Source organism: Urocampus carinirostris, chromosome 2, assembly GCF_059441175.1.
Source record: "Urocampus carinirostris isolate Australia breed hairy pipefish chromosome 2, RoL_Ucar_1.0, whole genome shotgun sequence".
NCBI lineage: Eukaryota > Metazoa > Chordata > Actinopteri > Syngnathiformes > Syngnathidae > Urocampus > Urocampus carinirostris.
In genome coordinates this window covers 29,847,121-29,868,176 of record NC_142350.1, presented here as the reverse complement: position 1 = coordinate 29,868,176, position 21,056 = coordinate 29,847,121, and the positions used below count along the sequence as shown (strand labels likewise).

Sequence of the window (21,056 nt, the reverse complement as noted above, 5' to 3'; positions counted from 1 at the left end):
AAAGCAAAATCATTCAATACGAGCCAAAGACATTGAATGTAAATATACTTGTAAACTGCATAATGATTTTTTTTTATAATTTTACAAACATTATAAGCAAAATATTGGTTTAAAATCCTTCCAATGATATATTATCTGTATATCTGTGGCAATGAATAATTTTCATCTTTGCTGCATAATCTACCCAACACACAGATGGGTAATATGCTTATGTTGATTAGACAGTGTGATTATTGCACAGGTGTACACTTTAGGAATCAGTCATCCGGTATTATTATACGGAAATCATTTAACAAATTGTTTACACACACTAGTGCCAAAGTCACTCACTCAGAAATTGGGGTTTAGGAAAAGAAAAAAATCATAAATATCATATATTTTCACAAATCTTCTCACAAAATGGACAATGTCAGTTGAAAACTGAAAACACAGTATAGTTGTTTTTTGGGGGGGTGACAATATCTTCATAGTGGTCTGTCATAGTTTTACATGTTTGGTTTGGCTTCATTTTCCCAAAATGAACAACTGTAATCCACATAGTTTTAGTACAGTAGGTTTTAAGTCCAACTCCAAAAAGACTAGTTTGTGAAAGAAAACGTGTGTTTGTTTTTATTTTCCCAAAGTGTTGTTGATATTACAGATGGCCCGATCTGAGAGAGGTGATACAGAGATCGGTAATGATTCCGGTCCAGGCTAAAATGACTGGAATGGAATTACATTTTTTATTAGAGAAAAATATTCTAGTCAAATCGGTAAACCAAAACTAAAAATGTATCTGTGTGTATGTATTGTTATATATTATAAAAGTAATGCTCATTGTAGGTTACTCCTATTCAAAGGTGATCGCCACCATAAATGTTACAAGCCCTAAACTTCTGAACCGGCAAGTCCTACTCTTTTGAACTAGCATTTTATTTTTATTGTGTGGATGCTCCTTTGATCCACACAAAAACGTGCTATAAAGAGGAAGAAAATGTGTGCCATGCAAGAACGAAAAGGACAGTTTAGTCATAAAACTAGTGGTAAAGGATTGCTGACCGCTCCACACAGCTGCAATATTTCACAGAAAAAGGGGATTTGGGCTATGTCTATTGCTTAGGTTTTGTAACTTCTGTTTTTCTAATGATAGTGATAGATAGAGCGATAGTCATTCAGATATACATACAGTATATACAGAATAAAATTTAGATAAATATGACCTCCACAGCTTTTGTCAAACATAAAAATGTAAATATGTATTAATGAGTTTGAGTATAATGAAAAAGAAAAAAAATCACGTGTGTAATATTAACAAGCCGGTAGAGGATGTGCAAAAGAAGATAAATAAGTATTAGGGCTGCACCTCACGATTATTGTGTGTATGATGTAATTGGCTCCGCGACGTGCTGAGTGGCACATAAATTGCATGACACAATTAATCGATGAACTAATTTGTTGCCAATGCTTTTAATCATCAATTTTTAACCGATTTTATCAATTCGTTGGTGCAGGCCTAATAATTTTAGAATACAGTTAAAATATTTTGCACTTTTGGGGATCAGAAGTCACGTCAATTAAGCATATAACATTGGTTTTCAGCTGTGCTAAATGTGCAGATATTTCTCTCCAATCAGATTCTTTTGACTTTAGATAAAGAAATCTATAAACTTTTGCAACGTCACCAAGAAATGATAGATAGATAGATAGATAGATAGATAGATAGATAGATAGATAGATAGATAGATAGATAGATAGATAGATAGATAGATAGATAGATAGATAGATAGATAGATAGATAGATAGATAGATAGATAGATAGATAGATAGATAGATAGATAGATAGATAGATAGATAGATAGATAGATAGATGGATGGATAGATGGATAGGATAGATACTTTATTCATCCCCGCAGGGAAATTGACATAGGCTAGGCTTTTAAACTGTTGTCATATTTTCTCTAGAGTTTGTTCAAAACCTGGTAAACCTCTTGACCCTTGCCTATGAACATCCGAACCTTCGGGGGATGGCTACTAATCATGCCACTCACCTGTATCCACATAACCTGTTCACCCATGGAATGTTTCAAACACCTGTTTTTGAGCATTCCTCTACTTTATTGCTATTTTTTTATTGCCCTGTCAGAGATTTTAGGGGGGCATGTTGCAAACATCGCGGGAGGCGTGGGGTGTAGTATTCATACATATAAAAAATATAAACATATTTAGACTTATAACAGCAGTTCAAAAGCAAGTATTATGATTCAGTGTAAAAAAAAAAAGCACTTAATTACACCTAGACTCATGTTGATTTTGCTGGCGGAGCTAAAACAATTTGACACTGAAGCAGTAACAAACCAGTGACTCATTGTTTGATCTCACTCACACAATGAGCACATCCGCTGGGTGTGGGGTGCGCCCCTGATGGAGGAAAATTAATCAAAATGCAAAATAGTTTCCAGCTTAATTTGACCGTGTTTATGCAAATGCACACCCTTTTTTCTTCAATCTTCTGCTCATGTGCGTGTAATGTGCATTGAAATAGCAGTTTAGCAGTTGCAAGGCATGCCGCGACCAGGTGGGCTGATTGTAAGAACAAATGTACAAGTTACAGTAATTAAAAAGTTAAAAATTGAAAGTGGCGATGGGAAAAGTAAACGGGCGTTCAGTACCTGATTGAGTTTCTAAAATGGTCTTCTGCTGGATTTTTGACGGTGCAGCTGTTCAGAAGCCACAAATCTGCTTCGGTTGGGTCATCTGTGAAACAAATAACATTTTATTGTTCACAAATGTAATTAATTATCCAGTGTGACACATTCAAATGGAATGGACATTCCTCATTATATAAATACGGCGGCGGGGCAAAAACAAACAAAAAAACACTAAAAATATATAGGGACTTATGATAGCATTTTTTTCAGACAAATAGAGACAAGAAGATACTTTAATATTTATTTGGATGTTTGTTTTTAATTCTACTTGCTTACAAAGAAGAACGTGGTTCTTTTTTATGATTGAACACCTGTAAAGTAAATTGCTTAGAATGTCATTGTTGTTTCATATTTTGATTATTATTGTGCATTGTCGTTTATTATTTTGACACATATTTGACCTAGGACCAGACAAGGCTTCATACTATTGTCCCAGCTGTTTTCCAGCGAAGAAAGGCCATGCTACACACTTCTGCAGGCATGTGATAGCAAAAAAAACAACTTTCAGGTGATAATAAAAACCTACTTCTGTGTTACCTTTCAAAAGAGACCAAAATATTCTCCCAACGGTTCAGGAACAGCATTCAATTTACTTTGGGTACACCAATTTTAGGCGACATTTTAGGATTCATTTAAAGGGTTTTTAAGGGGTTAATTTCCGCACAATTTAGAGTTTATCCACTTTTTTAATAAAGGGGATTTTAATAGAAGTAAAGGGCTTGGGGAGGTCAGACCTAACTGATACTTTAGAACAGGTTGCATTTGTTTGCATCTTTTTATTTTTTTAATGCCCCCAATAAGCAGGTAGGCAGGTGCCTTGCATGGCTGACTCCCTATGGTGTGTGAGTGTGTGTGAATGGGTAAGTGTGAAGCACAAGCTTTGGGAGGTCTTCATTGACTTGAAAAGGGCTATATAAATGCAGACCATTTACCATTTACCATTTTTTGTACGGCCCTCTGCTGTTCTCATTGCAGGCTCAAAATTAATAGATTGCTTCATTAACCGACAAAATTCAATCATTGACACTTTTTTGTAAGAGTTAGCCTGAAAATTTTACAGCCGGTCGTCATTTTGACGGGTTGGAAATTAGGCCAAAAACCACAGAAGCAGTGCGTCTTTAAGAATCAAACCCAGCATTAAGAGAGCGAGGCAGAGAGACAAAGAAGAACAATGACAGGTGGCTAAAAGACAGGGACAGGAAGGAGTTATTTGAATTTACATTGCAAGAGTTTAGTACGGTGCATGTTGTGACGAGGCGACTTCTGTGTTTTTGCAGATCAGGTCTCAAGTAGCTCTCGCTTGTTTAGTATCTAACATGGTTTTAGTATACATTTTTTTAGATATATAGGTTTTTTTTAGGGTTTTTTTTTTAAAGTCAGCAAGAGAGAAGCCTGGTTTGAACCAAACGTAATGATTGACATTTTAGGGCTACATGGCCGAAATTACGGTCAGGTCGGGCTTAAGTTTAATAGCTTACTTCTGCTGCCTATGCAAAAACTGATAACTCAAAAACACCAATTATTACATTTGTCAAAATACTGCATTAGCATAATGGCAATTCACCATTCAATACATTTCAGGCTTGTGATTGTTAAATAGCCACTGATCTGACACAATTGGGAGTACCGGTACATTAAAAAAGGCTGGTATCAGCACCGATGCCCATACCATTGTATGAGTACATGCCAAACTATTCACCAGATATATCAAAGTTAAATTATTTGTTTTCAATATTAACATGGTTTAAGAATAAAAACAAAAGCTAATTGCAAGGTCCAATGTATTTTTTTTCATCCTCTTCATCAGTATGCCCAAGTTACTTGCAATGACTCAGCACGTAAGTATGCTTACCATGTATTTCAAAAACTCTGTGAAACGCTCTGATTAAGAAATCTCTGGAAAGTTAGATTTGCATTCGATTTGCATAGGTGTGGGGTGTAGCCAATGGCAAGGGAGTGATTTGCTCAGTTTTTGCATATCATGGCCATCAGGCAATTATGTGAAATGTTGTTACTGCAGATGTACGCAAAAAACTGTTGACTTATCTGATGAAAAAAATCCCCAAGGGGGTGAGACAAGCATCCTGGCATTCCTAAGCGTGTCTCTACTTTAAAAAGTCAGTTGCTTAATAATAATTGCACGAACAGTACCTACTCAAATACACAGGATAGAATGGTAAATACATTACTTTGGGTTAACAGGGGTCATAATTAAGTTGCTTTTAGGGAGCAATTTTGTTAACCTATTTTAGTACACAAAAATGCAACCCATCTAAAAATTCTAAATGACAATTGTTTGCATTGATTTTACTGCTTTGGTGAAGAGCAATGTTATATATTAGTCAACTGCAAGATCTAACCATTACGGCATTTTTAAGTGAAAATCAAATCATTTTACCTTCATAATAATGTAACAATATATTCATTACTGAGATTGTATTTAGCTGTACCGAAATGCCTTTTATTTAAGATTTTTAATACCATTTTTTTAGTTACGGTTTAACCCGGCTGGAGGCAAGACTAATTATGACGCGGCACTATTTAGAAGTTATTTGATAACACACAAAGAATGAAAATACGGGAATTTTAAAGTAAAATAGAACGATAATTAAAAACATTTTTTTCGAGTCGACTAACAACTATTATCTGATACACAAGTGGCCTATCTGCAAGTGTTCAGCATATTGTGCATTAGAAAGTTGACAAATGTTTTTTAACTGGAAATATCTAGACTTAAAAGGACAGTGTGTATCACTTAGTGCCTAATATGTACAGTATAAGTAATTTTTGTGTGTGTTTTTTTTGCAATTTTTTCCCTTTTTTTAATATTCTTTTTTTTTGTATGTGTTTGTCTTAATGTCAGTCACCCTTTTGAAGGATATGACCAGGGTAGATATATACATACACACACACACACACACACACACACACACACACACACACACACACACACACACACACACACACACACACACACACACACACACACACACACACACACACACACACACACACACACACACACACACACACACACACACACACACACACACATTATATAAAAAATTAAAATGTTTAATCTAATACTTATCCCCCCTCACCCCGGGAAAACAAAGACAAAATTATTGCATCTTTTTTTTTTAAGAAGTAGTATTCCTGTATTGACCACTGTATGCAGCTTCCGTAATGTATAAACAACACTCATTACAAAAAGGGCATCACGATAACAAGCTAGAATATCAACATTTATTTATTTAAAAGAAACAATCACGTCATGGTACTGAGCAGAATACATTTAAGTATAGTTTTACATGACACACTACACTGATACCAAATTAGTACAGCTATACTGTGCTTCCCTATAACAATAAATACAAAAATAACTTAATTCCATTTGAACATGAAGGGTAAACCCCTTGATTTACAGTATATGATGTCCAATATTATATCTGACCTCAACAGCTGACCCCATTCAACAAATTTGAGAGCCCCTGTGCCATGTGAAAATAAAACAACCCTCTCCTGTGTGACCAAGTGTTATATCTCAATTACTTATGTAGGTAACCTCATTCTTCAAAAACATTTCCAGAGTCAGACCACAAAAAGAGCAAATGTAATTCATGAGCAGTGCTCCTTCATGTTTATTTGTGTGGATTCCGCTACACAAATCATATAAAAAAGATTGGGCTGATATTGAAAAGCAACACCTGGGGTCAGATTGTGTACGTGTGTGTCTCCATCATGTAGCCAAGGTCATAACGCATTTCACCCACATACTCATAAAGGAAATGGAGATACAGAAGTTTAGTGGTGAGATAGAGACGGTAAGAAATAAGTTTCGGTTAAAAGCAAGGAAACTCAAATTTAGTAGACAGTAAAACTCATTCACTCAATAAGAACAGTAAATACGTGTTAACGCTGCAACGATTACTCGATGAAATTCATTGTCGACAGACATGTTTTTCCAAATGAAAAAGGCATCTCCACTCGGGATTGACATGGGTTTTTCAGGGATGATAACGATTAAGTTGATTAGCATTAGGAGAAGGGAGATAAACGATATTTGGAGCCGATATTCATTTGCAGTCAAGACTTAAAAAAATGTTCATTTTGCAAAAATAAAAAAAAGAATATTTGTTATAAATTCAAATAAAACTAGTAGCTCTCTGAAACCTTTTACAGTCAATACATGAGAATTTCAACACAACCAACATTATTAACCTTTCACTCAAACCAAAAAATAACAGTGCAGGAAACAGAATTAGGCTTAGTGGCCACTCGTATAGAAGGTACAACATTTTTTTTAAAAAGCTCACGAATTATAAAGTGTCGGCACTTTATTAATGTTATAATAAGAGCTAATATATTGGTCTCCACGTGGACCTGCTTCCCTTAAACAAGTTACCTACATTTTTTACTCTTTTCTCTCTTATCTTCTTACTCTTATCTCTTAATCACAAACACCGCTTTTCTACCACGGACTTTTTAAAATCTCAATATTATCAGCGACTTGATTTGCTCTCAGACTAATGGGGAATTGGCCTCAGCTGCCGCTGTTTGTGGTGTTTGATTTTGTGTCTCCGCCCCGGTTGCTCATCCAATCAGAAAGAGCGGGTTGTGTAGCGAGGAGAGAAGGAAGGGAGGGGACGAATAGTAGTGATGGAAAGAGAGTTCGGGTTATTTAGAGAGCATACATAATCGGCCAGTTGAATGCAAAAAAAACAACACCAATACCAATCTCCGTCAAATTCCCAAATATCGATGACAATAATCGATTGACCTCTGATCTGTACATAAATATTATCTCTGCTGAGAATCTGGAGTGGTAAAATAAACACACAAAAATGGCGGCGTCAACATATACTATGCATATCAAAAGCTTAAGTTTTGGAGCATTTTTACCCGTATAATAATAATAATAATAATAATAATAATAATAATTTCCTTTGTATTGTCATTCTTTGTAACAATGTACACAGAACGAAATGTCGATACACCTGACCCGTTGTAGCGAGTCGATGCAGCCGCAGCCAGAGGGCGCCGCCATTATACCAATTAGGTATGTCTCGGTCGAGGCGCGAACCAGCGACCTCCCAGTCTCAAAGCGGGCACACTACCATCTAGGCTACTGAGCTGGTATAGAGCCAATACAAAACTGCTTTCTAAGTTTGCAAAGCAGACCTTGCATATGATGGCAGTAGATCGGTGACACACAAATATTCAAAGAGCACGCCAGGCATTTGAACAAAAAGGAGACTGACTCGCCTCAGTAAAATTCAAGTAACATTACAGCCAAAACAGTTTTCATGAAATACATTTTATTTTATATGTGTATATTTTGCTATAAAAGCTTGAGCATTATCCCAAACTGTAGCTGACAAACAAATTTGAAATTAAATGCATGCAATCTGAAGAAGAAATGTCAGTTGTTAAAACCGATTTTTCAAACTGTTGCATACTTTGCCCAACGGCTATCTGGAGCTGTCCTCAAAATAATAATTAAATTAAAAAGAATGGGGAGGAAAATATATTTTTGTTTTTGAATGGTTTATGTAGAAGGATAAATATGGCAAACACTTTTAACATTTTCCAGTGCAGTAAAACTGTGTGTAATATATATTAAATTTCAATGAGAAGTTGGCACAGGTTCCCAAGCTACAAGGTAATCTCCAGTGCACCACTCCTCTGCTTTTCCATCTCTCTATTGTCCCGTGTTAAAAGAGTTGTGTGGCCAAAACTCCATCCCTTTAAGATGGGAAGCCTCACCAGGAAGGCAGGAGACTGTTTTTAACACATCGGTCATGCATTCATTGCAAATGCGATATTGACTGAACCTTTGCTGTGTAGAGAAGTAACAAATACAAAAAAAGAGTAATGTGGAAAGAACTATCGAGGAAGAAAGCATGCTGCATTTGTGGCAGAGTACAGAGTTGGGAGGGAGAGAAAAAGTGTGATTGCATCACTTCTGAAGAAATTAGATGAGTGCAAAAAATTATTTAAGAAACGGATTGCATCTTCAAACTAAGCTACTGCTGCGAGCGTTGTTGCAATCCAGGAGATAATAAAATAGGGAAAACCATTCACAGATGGTATCTACATGAAGGAGCCATTCATCAATATATCAGAACGCCTATTAGCAGACCTTAAGAACAAAGGTGAAATAATATAGAAAATTAAAGACATGCCTCTCTCCACTAAGACAGTGAAGGAAAGGGTGATTAAAATGGCAAGCAACCTCACCGAACAACAAATCAAGGACATTCAGCGCCAGCATACTCAATTGCTTGTGATGTGATGGATTTCTTTATTGCATTTGTCAAAGCAATGAAACATACTGTAATTCGTTAATATTGTAATGAAGATCAACTTGAGGCAGTATACTACAACAGAGTAGTCACATAGTGCATCAGTATACAGAGGATGCGCTGCATCCAATTTAGTCATTTTGATAGTAGGCTAATATAGCTAATATAGATGCATACAGCAAGTGTTGCATTTAATTTAAGGCTTATAAAATGCTTTTATTTTTTGCGATTCTGGACATATTTGTTTTTGGTCTAATATTGCGCTTTCAACATTTTGGGTTGCATTTAACTTTAACAGTCAGTAACTAGTTGACCAAATAAAATAGGCGTTAGTTGCAGACCTACTTACCATCCAAAAAAAGGTGAAGAATGACCCCAAAAATGTATTTTGTACTTGGATATTGATTTACCCACAGGTGTGTGAAACATCCTGCAGAGATACTGAGATGAGGCTCAGCTGTGGTGTCAGAGAGCATCGAAGCACACGAACAGCATTGAGCAGAATGGGAGTAAGATAATTTCCCCAAACTGCCAGTATGCAGATGTGCCAACATACAAACACGAACTAAAAACTGCTTAAAAGCTGATTGGCTTTGATTAAAAAAAAAGTCATCTGATTTTTCAAGGTACCTGTAAATTATTATAATTTTCTCAACCTAAAAGTAACAACAAAAAAGGGTTTACCAACTTGATCTGAATTATGGATTCATGATCCAGTCCATTAAAACCTGAAGCTTTATTTTCTACCAATAGAATACACGAATAATGGACACTGGGTTTATTTAGAAAATGAAGTACTGGTAATTAAAATAATCATCTTTCCAAGTGAAGTAGTCTTATTTAGTTGGTAGTAAGAATTGATAATTTTGTATAAAAAAAATTCCTGGTTTTTAAATATGTTTAAGAATAGAATGTACGTAAAACAAAGAAAAAAAATCCAAAATAATACAAAATATTCTTACTAAAATAAAAAAAATATCTAAAATGAGCAAACGTATAGAAATTGCATTTTTCCGTACAATAAGGCACAGCTAATAACCAAAATTTTGCCAGAAATTCGAGAGTGTGCCTTAAAATTTGTATGCCCTAAGACCAGCAATGGTTGGTTGGTTGGATGGATGGATGCCTTAACACCAATAGGGTCGTAAGGCACCATTGGTGGTAGAACAATTTATCCTATTTGAAAAAATATATACATACATAATATTTTTACATGTATCCCCATTCTAAAATCACTAATCAGCTGTATTGAGGAACCATACATGAAATAGTTTAACTGTGTTGAATGATTTTCCAGTACATTTTGTTACATAATACATAATCAAACATAATCAAGATGGCGGCGCGCACAAGTGCAGCGGCTTCACATGTCTCTCTAGTAAATCTTTTTACTTTTAGTGTTCTTTTATCTCTCATCTTTTCTTTGATAAATACTTGCTCGGCAACAATCGCCTTCAGTCGCCAGGAACTTATTAACTTGGGTCCAAGATTAGACTTCGACTCATTTCACGACTGCAACACCAACAACAACATCCCAAAGGACATACAAAGACCACCGGGATCTCCCTGGGCAATCTGCCCGCCTGACAAGCGACGGAGACGGCGGAGGGAACGTAAGCAAAAACGAGGCTCTCGGGGAGGCCTAGCGGAGAAGCTAAAAAGGCAACCACACCTACAAGCGCTTCCAAGTATTTTTCTGACCAATGCCAGATCCATTGTTCACAAAATCAGTGAACTTGAGCTGCGGATAGCTACCAACAGCTTCGTACGGAATTGCAGTATTTTTGTGATCACTGAGTCTTGGCTTGACCCGCGGATCCCCGACGCTGCAGTCCAGCTAATAGGACGCACGCTACACCGACACGACCGCAACGAAGACTACGGTAAAAAAAGAGGTGGCGGACTATGCGTTTACGTGGATAACACGTGGTGCAATAACAGCAGAATCATTGATACACACTGCTCGCCCGGTATAGCGTTTCTAGCAGTATCGTGTAGACCATTCTATCTACCGAGAGAGCGAACTGTGGTCATTGTGATAGCTGTTTACATCCCACCGGATGCTAACGCTAGCACAGCGCTAAACCTCCTGCTCGATGCCATCAACGAACAACAGCTTGCACACCCCGACGGAGCTTTCATTATCGCTGGCGACTTTAATGAGGCATGTTTAAGAACTGTACTTCCAAAATTCTTTCAACATGTGAACTGTGCAACAAGGGGGGAAAAAACGTTGTACCGCGTATACAGCAACATTAAAAACATATAATATAAAACTTCCCCCGTCCCCCACCTAGTCAATTCCGATCACCTATGTCTGTCCCTCACCCCCTCATTCACCCCCATCTGGAGAAAAACAAAGCCTGTAACAAGGAAAACACAAACGTGGCCTGAGGGAGCCCTCTCTCAGCTGCAGGACTGTTTTCAACAAACTTGCTGGGAGGTATTTGAACACCATGACCTCCAGAAATTCACTGACACTGTTTTATCCTACATTCGATACTACACGGATGAAGTCACAGTAAATAAAAAAATCAAGGTCTACCCAAACCAAAAACCCTGGATGTCCAGCGAGGTGCGCACCCTCCTCAAACACCGCAACACTGCCCTTAGGTCTGGAGACAAGGCTCTTCACAGTGTGGCCAGGGCTGACCTGAAGAGAGGCATTAAGAAAGCAAAGGCAGCCTACACTAGGAGGATCGAGTACCTCTTCGCTGGAAATGACCCGAGGAGGGTGTGGCAGGGTCTTCAACACATCACTAACTTCAGAGGCAACAACCTGGAAACTGTTGAGGCTGATGCTTCACTAGCTGCGGACCTTAATCAGTTTTTTGCTCACTTTGAAGCTGGAAGGCCACAAACAGAAACATCACACCCACCAACAAACAGCAGCAACACACTCACATTTCAAGAGCATGAAGTTAGACGTTGCTGAAAACCCTAAATAAACCCCAGGAAGGCAGCTGGCCCGGATGGCATACCAGGGAGGGTATTCAGGGACTGTTCCGATCCGCTGGCTGGGGTCTTCACCTCCATCTTCAACCGGTCCCTGTCACAGGTGACCGTCCCACCCTGCCTCAAAACCTCCACCATCATTCCCATCCCCAAAAAGCCAGCAGTGGAAAGCCTCAACGACTACAGGCCTGTCGCTCTTACACCTGTGGTCATGAAGTGCTTCGAGAGGTTAGTGTCCCAGTACATCAAAAACTCCCTGCCACTCACACTGGACCCCCACCAGTTTGCCTACAGGGCAAACCGCTCCACTGACGATGCCATAAACACAGCACTTTACACCGTGCTGAAACACCTGGACCACCGGGGGAGCTACGTCAGAATGCTCTTTCTGGACTTCAGCTCAGCCTTCAACACCATTATCCCGGAGATCCTGGTGGAGAAACTCGCACACCTAGGACTCTCTCCCTCCATCTGCCACTGGATAATGGACTTCCTCTTAAACCGCCCACAGTCCGTGTAACTCGGTAACCACGTCTCTCCCACCATAACACTGTACACTGGCTCCCCCCAAGGTTGTGCACTGAGCCCCCTGCTTTTTACCCTCTACACCTCAGACTGCTCACCGACCCACCCCACAAACACAATCATTAAGTTCGCCGACGATACCACTTTGATCGGCCTCATCTCTGAAGGGGACGAGGCGGCGTACAGGGATGAGGTGGAGTCACTGTCAACGTGGTGTTCCGAAAACCACCTCATACTGAACACCACAAAAACAAAATAACTGATACTGGACTTCAGAAGGAATGGCAGGAATCCAGCACCACTCATCATAAAAGGTGTAGAGAGAGTCCACTCCTTCAAATTTCTGGGTGTGCACACCTCCGACGACCTCTCCTGGTCTGCAAACACCAGAGCGGTGGTAGGGAAGGCCCGGCAGTGACTGCATTTCCTGAGAGTGCTCAGGAAAAAACATCTAAAACAGCAGCTGCAGGTGTCCTTTACAAAGCCACAGTGGAGAGCATTCTAACATACTGCATTACGGTGTGGTGTGCTGGGTGCACAGCAGCAGACAGGAAAACGCTCCAGAGGGTCATCAAAATAGCCCAGAAAATCGTCGGTTACTCTCTGCCCAGTCTGGAGGACAATGCCTGCTCTCGCTACCTCAGCAGAGCAGAAAACATCATCAAGGACTTTTCTCACCCAGGCCACCACCTCTTCGACCTGCTGCTTTCTGGCAAGTGCTACAGGTCACACAAAACAAAAACAAACCGACTCAGAAACAGTTTCTTCCCCAGAGTCATTATCACCCTAAACACACACCGCACAAAAAACTGAAAAACTCGTGCAAAAACACTACCTCATACGAACGTTAAATGGTACTCATGTCTATGCTTTTTGCACATGTTGACTGCACTATGTTTACTGCTCACCTTACACAATGTTGACTATTTTTGCACTATGATGACTATTTTTGCACCAAATGCATATTGCACAAACCCTTACGATACCAAACTGTATGTAACATCCTACATGCCGACATTTCTTGTGTAAATATTGTGTAAATTATAACTATAACCTTATCCTCCTTGTTTTATAACCTTATCTTCTCGGGTTTTTTTACCTCACTGTGAATGTGTGACACTGGAGTGTCATGCCCAATTTCGTTGTCACAATATGTTAAACCATTTTGAAACAATGACAGTAAAGGTATATTCTATTCTACATGGGGTTTACGATTGTGTGCATGTGAGATACATTGTGCTTTATAATCCTGTTGCTATCTTGTGGCTTCATACCTGATAGCATGTCCTTTTGGGGGAGGACGTCATGTATTTAATGGTTTTGTTGTGGCCCTATAGTTTGTTCTTAAACATAACTGAAACATTGCAAAATATTAAGCAACATCTGCTAGGTAACATCAGCTTGCTTAATTTCCTTCTTTAACAGCTCGGTTGTCAAAAATAAACTTTAAATAAATTATGTGAAGCATTGGTTTGTCGACAGTAACGACTATGTATTTCTAATCACACTAAACTTCATGCTTCAACTCCACTAATCTCTGTTTTTTGGTTTGTAATGTTTCCATTTGAATTGACCCGTTCCAAACCGCCCAAATATTTGTCTGGCCAATTTGATGAGAACAGCAGGGTTCAGATGATAGCATTCACACTTGAGCGAACAAACCACCATCTTCTGGGAGAATAACTCCAGCTACTTTTATCCAAAACAAACCCGTCAAGTGTAAAATGCACGTATTGTCATATGTTTAGTAAGAGTTTAATACATAAATACCATATTGTCCACACTATAGGCGCAACACATTATAAGCAGGGTTTGTACACCTATTTGATGGTCAAATTCAATCACTTTTTAAGGACTTTAGGACTAGCTAGAGCTGTTCTCAAATGTGCACGGACGGAAACTTCAGTGGTATGGTCACATAACAAATCATCAAGACTGGCCAAACTAATCATCTTGGGCACAGTCCAAGGGGGCAGGAGGAGATAAAGACAGGAAAAAAGTGGACCGACAATATTAAGGAATTTCTGGAAAACCGAAGAAAACTGTGCTGACAACATTAAGGAATGGACTGGTGCCAAATTTGACACAACCCAAGAACAGGCCAGGAAATGTCAATAGTAGAGAAAGCCGTCTCGTGTTGTGTCCTCATTGGTGCCCCAACGACCCATGCGGTCAACGGAACCGTGAACCGTAACATCAAAGAATAGAAAGTGTTGTCTTCCTTGTTGCAAGAATTTTACCCTCCTCATCTGCAGATTCAGTAAATTGATCCCTCAAAAACAACTGTGACTACAACATCTCATACTCTCCCTTTAACTTTTGGAAACAATAATGAAAGGCGTGTGTGTGGTGTTCACACATGCAAATGTGCGCTGGAGAGACACAGAAGACGAAGACAGCAGCCAGCCTGGGGCTCAATACAATGCTTGAGAGCTTCACACACACATACTGTATCATGACCCACTTTTCCATCCCATCCCACACACATTGCTTAATATACGCACCCTCAAACACATCTGTGTCGTGGTTTCTTGTCTACTGCCACCCATCCTTTCCACCCCATATCTCAATGCTGCCCTCCCAGCACGCCGTACTCTTATCTATCTTCACACACAACACGCGTGGCACATAGAGGACACGCTGACCTTGGGATACAAAGCCACAGAGGGTTATAGGAGCCAACGTGCTGGTGGAAAGGGTGGCTTTGGGGTGAATAGATACACTTGACTGAGCTAACAAGGCCTGTCTGCCCTTATTGGAGAAGCAGACTGTCGGATGCCAGACAGGCTCAGAGGACAGGTGCACTGGAAGGCAGGGTGGGCCAGTGACCCCAGTGCTCTGCATAAGTGACTTTTACAAAAAATGTAATGCTAAACAGAATTGAGGTTGTCACAATAATTTTACACAATTATTATTTTAATCAGGATGCATGTTAGAACTACCATACAATATATTCGAGCGTGGGATTCAAAATAAAGTGTTGTAAGACAAGATATTTTTATTACCACACTCTTTGAACAAAACATATTTCCATAAGTGGAAATTACATTCACATTTAGGATAAAAACACTCAAATAAGTTCTACCCGTTTATTGAGCGAAAAAAGGGTCCAACAGCACTTCATAAATTAAGAACAAAATAGAACAAAACCATCGGTTCGGGCTGGCCCCTGCCCACTGCCCAAAGACAGAGGGGATGGGATCCAGCAGCTCCGTGACCTTACTGATAAAAATGGTAAATGGTCTGCATTTATATAGCGCTTTTCAAGTCACTGAAGACCTCCCAAACCACTTTACAATGTGCTTCACACTTATCCATTCGCACACACGCACGCACATGCGCGCGCGCACGCGACAGTCATGCAAGGGGCATTAGGGGTAAAGTGTTTTTCCCAAGGACACTTTGATATGTAACTCAGAGGAGCCAGAATCGATCCTGCGATTTCTGTCCCAAGATGATTACTCTAGTCAAACCTGCACGTCTAAATAAGTGAAGTGTTGAAATTGACAATTGATAAATGTTAATATTTTTTTAGTTAAAACAAATATAATTCTTATTAATGTGGTCACCTTTTTAAGATTTTTCAAAAATGGGATTTAAAAGTCTTAAAAGTCATTATACTGAAAATAGGGTCTAAATTGGCATTACAATGTCTTAAGACTTTTAGCGGTGCAGAAAATGGATGAATGCATGTAGCAGATGCTTTGCTATGAAATCTTACGAATCTTCGGAATTTTGATATGCCAGTTTAGAGCAAATTAAGAAAAACGAGTTTTCCATGAAAACCGGAGAAACAAAAGCCAGCAATGCTCATTTTGTATTGACAATGTTTATTGTTCCTTGAATATATGTGATACATTAGTGCCATCTGTTGGACACTAACAGTAACATCAGGTTTGGTGAACGGTTTATTTTCGTCGAAGAACTTCTTTCAAAAAATGGCGCTCTTTAATGCTGTTACAAAAAAAGTAATCTGAAAATTCTCATACAATCTGAAATCGGATTTTCAATGTTTGGCAGCTTTGGAAATACAATTTAAGGTATTTTATTATTATAATTGTGATGTGATTTTAGCGCAAACACCTCAACAACCATGGTTCAGTTTAGTGTAAAATATCAAGATATAGTCAAGTCAAGTTTATTTGTATAGCCCTTAATCATAAAGAGTCTGAAAGGGCTGCACAGACCACAGATTATTGCAAACCACAGAATATTATGACACCATCCCCTGATCTAAAACCTACAAGAGGGCAAATAATACACAGATATTGTCAACATAAAATATAGGTTAATCATATTCGTGGTTTTGCTGATTAGAGGTGTGTTTTAAGTTTAGATTTAAACATTTCCACAGAGGTTGGAGATTGAATCTCAGGGGGAAGAGCATTCCTCAGCACCCAGGCCCGAATGGAGACCACAAAAACTATTTTGTTCTGTTTTGTATATTTATTTTTGGGTGGGGTTGTAAATTGGGAAAGTAATTAATATGTGCCTGAGAACTGTCGAATGCCCTTGCTACATTTGCTGTGATTTGTTTATGTTTTTAAGGTCACTACATCATAAATGCCAATATATATAATTAACGGTAATAAGTTCATCATTAATAAACACTGATCTACAAAGGCATTGTAAATTGTGTGTAATTTAGAACCATATATTTGTAAAAAAAATCCTTGTTTGGAAATGAAAACAATGAATTTCACAAACATGCCATGCGAAATTGATTTAATTTTAAGTGTTGAATAGATAAATCAGAGGTCAGGAACCTATGGCTTGCGAGCCATATGTGGCTCTTTTCATGAGTACATATGCTTCAAAGATAAAATTATGCACAAGAAGATTTCAGCCTGAGTGTAGTGCGCGCATCGCTAACGTAGCACTTTTAGTAATAATGGTTTGGTCCAGTATATATAGAGAATACTTCCGACCACAGTTTACAGTCAAGGTTTCATACCAACAGACCCAGTTTTAGCTGTGAATCTCTAAATCAGGGGTGGCGAGCACGTGGCTCTAGGCCAATCAGAATGCGGCTCTGCCTCATCATATTTTCTACATACTTTGGCTCCTTGCCTTGTTTCATGTTTAGTTTTTTTTTTTTGTGTGTGTGTGTATTGAGGGTGGACACTTTCCTTGAAATCAACATGAAGAATACTTGTTGTATTGTAAGGAGAGGAGTGTGTTATGGGAATTAATGTGTATTAATTGTGTCTGTTTGTGTATGTCTGTCTGTCATGGCAGGTCAGTGCGTGGTGTGGCTCTTTGACTCTCACTGTTAAAAATTTCGGCTCTTTGTGTCAAACTTGTTCGCCACCCCTGCTCTAAATAATCCTTTAAATTACAGGTGCCAAACAGGCGGCCCGCGGGCCAGATCAGGCCCGCAAAGGGATTGAATCCGGCCCGCGAGACAACACTCAGACAAGCGCAAGAGAAAAACAAGCTGCAGGTTGAAATATGTCAACTTGATGTTGCCAAAGCCAGGTGCCTCTCACAAAGACACTGAACGTGTATTTATTTCTCTGTCTCTCTGTCCGTCTGTGTGTGTGTCTCTCTCTCTCCCTCTCTCTTTTCAACACCTTTTCTCCCACTCTGTCTCTGTCTTTTTCACTCTCGGTCTCTTTCTCTTCCTTTGTTGCTCTTTGTCTCTTTCTCTCTCTCTCTGTCTTTTTAACTTCTTTTGCTCTAACTTCATTTTTTCCTTTTCTCTCTTTTCTTTCTCTCTTCCTACCCTTCGCGCTTTCTTTTCTCTTTTCTCTCCTTCTGTCTTTCTATTTCTCTTTGGGTTTCTTCCTTCCTCTCCCTTTCATCATGAAGAAGGATGCCTCTCGTCTCAATAAACTGGCGAGGAAAGCGAGCTCTGTTGTGGGCACAGAGCTCGACAGCCTGACAACAGTAGCTGAGAGACGGGCACTGAAAAAGCTGCGGTCAATCATGGACAATTCATCACATCCACTACACAGCATTATATGCAGACAGAAGAGCAGCTTCAGCGACAGACTGCTGTCACTGTCTTGTACCACGGACAGACTGAAGAGATCTTTTCTCCCTCATGCCATGAGGCTCTTTAACTCCACCCGGCAGAGTAAAGGCCTACATTAAACCACACCCCCTACATTGCATATTACCTAATTTTACTGCGATATGTATTCTGTGTAGCGCTATCTAGATACTCTATAGAACACGCTACAGTGGGTATTAGCACGTCACATTGGGTATTTGTATATTGTATTCCTTTTGCTTTATTATTGTATTGTTCTCAGCGAAGGGATGCTGCTGGAAATGTGAATTTCCCTGCGGGGATGAATAAAGTATCTATCTATCTATCTATCTTTCCCCCTCTCTCACAACTTCTCTTTTTATTTCTTTTGTTTCTCACGCTCTCTCCCTCTTTCTCTTAGTCCCGCCCTCTCTCTTCTTTTCCCTGCCTCTTTCTCTTATTTCCTTATCTCTCTTTTTATTTCTCTTTAATCTACTAGTCCGGCCCCCGACAGAATGTTTGTTCTATCGTGTGGCCCCCGAGTTAAAATGAGTATGACACCCCTGCTTTAAATGGAAGCTCATTAAACAATTTAGGTTCACTTTTGAGACACTTAATGACAAAAACTCACAGAAAAACGCCAGCCAGACACACAGTGCAATTTGATTGGGTGAGCAATAGGGGTGGGCAGAGTTATATACACAGTGCATTTCTGTCTGCCCAGCGCCGTCTGCAACAAAAGTAAATACTTCATTATCCTCGCTTGCATGATTTTATGACATTTTACAAAAGAACTCTGCTTGCACCTTGTTTTAAAACCTTTTTAATGAATAAAGGTCAATATCAGCCTCAACCATCTTAAATAATTGAGGGAGGGAGATTATTTTTTGTTGATCTAGGACACAATCTCTGGCATTTTTCATTTATCATAAATGTTATCAAATCATCTAAAGTCACACATTTAAAAATGTGCAGTAAAGAGATTTTTGGGGGGATTTTTTTCTGGTAAGTGGGTTTTGTTGTTTTGCTGAAATTTGTCTTAAAATATATGGTATGGGGCAAAACGGCGGCGCAGTGGTTGGCGCGTGTGCGGCACAGTTCTGAGGTCATGAGATCGAACCTCCTGTGTGGAGTTTGCATGTTCTCCCTCCGGTTTCCTCCCACATTCCAAAAACATGCATGTCAGGTTAATTGGCTGGTCCAAATTGTCCCTAGGTGTGAATGAGCGAGTGAGTTGTCTGTGTGCCCTGCGACTGGCTGGCAACCAGTTCAGGGTGTCCCCTCCCCTGCCCACTGCCCGAAGAAAGCTGGATAGGCTCCAGCACCCCCGCGATCCTACTGAGGATAAGCGGTTCAGATAATGGATGGATGGATACATGGTATGGCTCACCCTCCAAAAAAATAAAATAAAAAAGAATTAAAAAAATATTGCTATTATGGCTCTTTGGTCCAAAAGGTTTCTGACCGCTGAGATAAATGTAAACAGATATAGATAAAGTTATTTCAACCATTTTTCTAATCAAGTAAATGCTAATTATATTACAATGGGTGAAACGTTAACTAAATATAAGAGTCGGTGTTGGGTGGTTCAATGGACATATTTGAAATTTTGCGGGATGTCTCAATGGCTGCAATGTTTGGAAAATGAGAATGATGCAACAGAATCAAATCAAAGCAATTATTGCAAGCTGACAAACAATTGAAAATTACATCAATGTATAGCGCAAAACAGATTCAACATTTATATTTTGAAATCTATGTGTGAACGATATGTGTGTGCACATTTACTTTACTGACGTGGCAAATTATTTCGAGCCTTGGAGGATTTTTGAGTTCCACTTTCAATCAAGTCACACACAAATGGACACAGATACACGAACAAACAGGCAGGAGCCTGGGGCTTTGGCGGTTGGTCTATCTGTCTAGCAGGGTGAGCAACTACTCAAGCATGGATGATAATGCAATCAACTGTCATTAGAAGGACACTGAATACACGCACACAGGGCACAAATGATGCTCTTTCAGCTGTCACTCATGTATTCAAACTCACACACATCCCACCCATTGATTGGTATACAAGTTCCATAAAGCTTAGGCCTTACCAAATGACATATATGAATTAATTCAAAGCAAATAATTTGATATATGAACATCCAAAGGTCTAAGGTAATTTAATGTGGCCTGCCATAAATCTTACGAGTATGGCAAAAAAAAGTTGTGATTTTTTTAAAATAAATGCAAACCAAATGTTCTTATTGGTCACTAGACGCAGTGTTGAATTTGTATAGCATGACGGGTTGGTACAGGTGTAAAAATGCATTCACTCAACTGTTAAAATGAAGCACATTAAATGCCAAACATGTTTTTTGCCCCCATTGTTTGTGAATAAATGAACTGTGGAAGCAATTATTAGAAAATGGAAGAAATACAAGACCACTGATAATCTCCATCAATCTGGGGCTCTATGCAAGATGTCACCTGATGGCGCCAAAGTGATAACAAGAACAGTGAGCAAAAATCCCAGGCCCAAACAGAGGGACCTTGTAAATGACCTGAAAGACTGGGACCACGGTAACAAATGGTACTAAAATTTGGAGTCGACATTCTTTT

The 21,056-nt window shown here is 39.1% G+C and overlaps 1 protein-coding gene across 2 annotated transcripts in view; it reads right to left on the bottom strand.

Annotated features, from left to right (window-relative positions):
- Positions 1-21,056, bottom strand: part of cdkal1 (CDK5 regulatory subunit associated protein 1-like 1) — a 381,323-nt gene that overhangs the window by 334,292 nt on the left and 25,975 nt on the right. For both annotated transcript variants that reach the window (XM_088326179.1, XM_088326180.1), the window contains one exon: positions 2,649-2,733. In XM_088326179.1, coding sequence (XP_088182305.1) covers positions 2,649-2,733 — 85 coding nt within the window. The remainder of the gene's footprint in view (positions 1-2,648; positions 2,734-21,056) is intronic.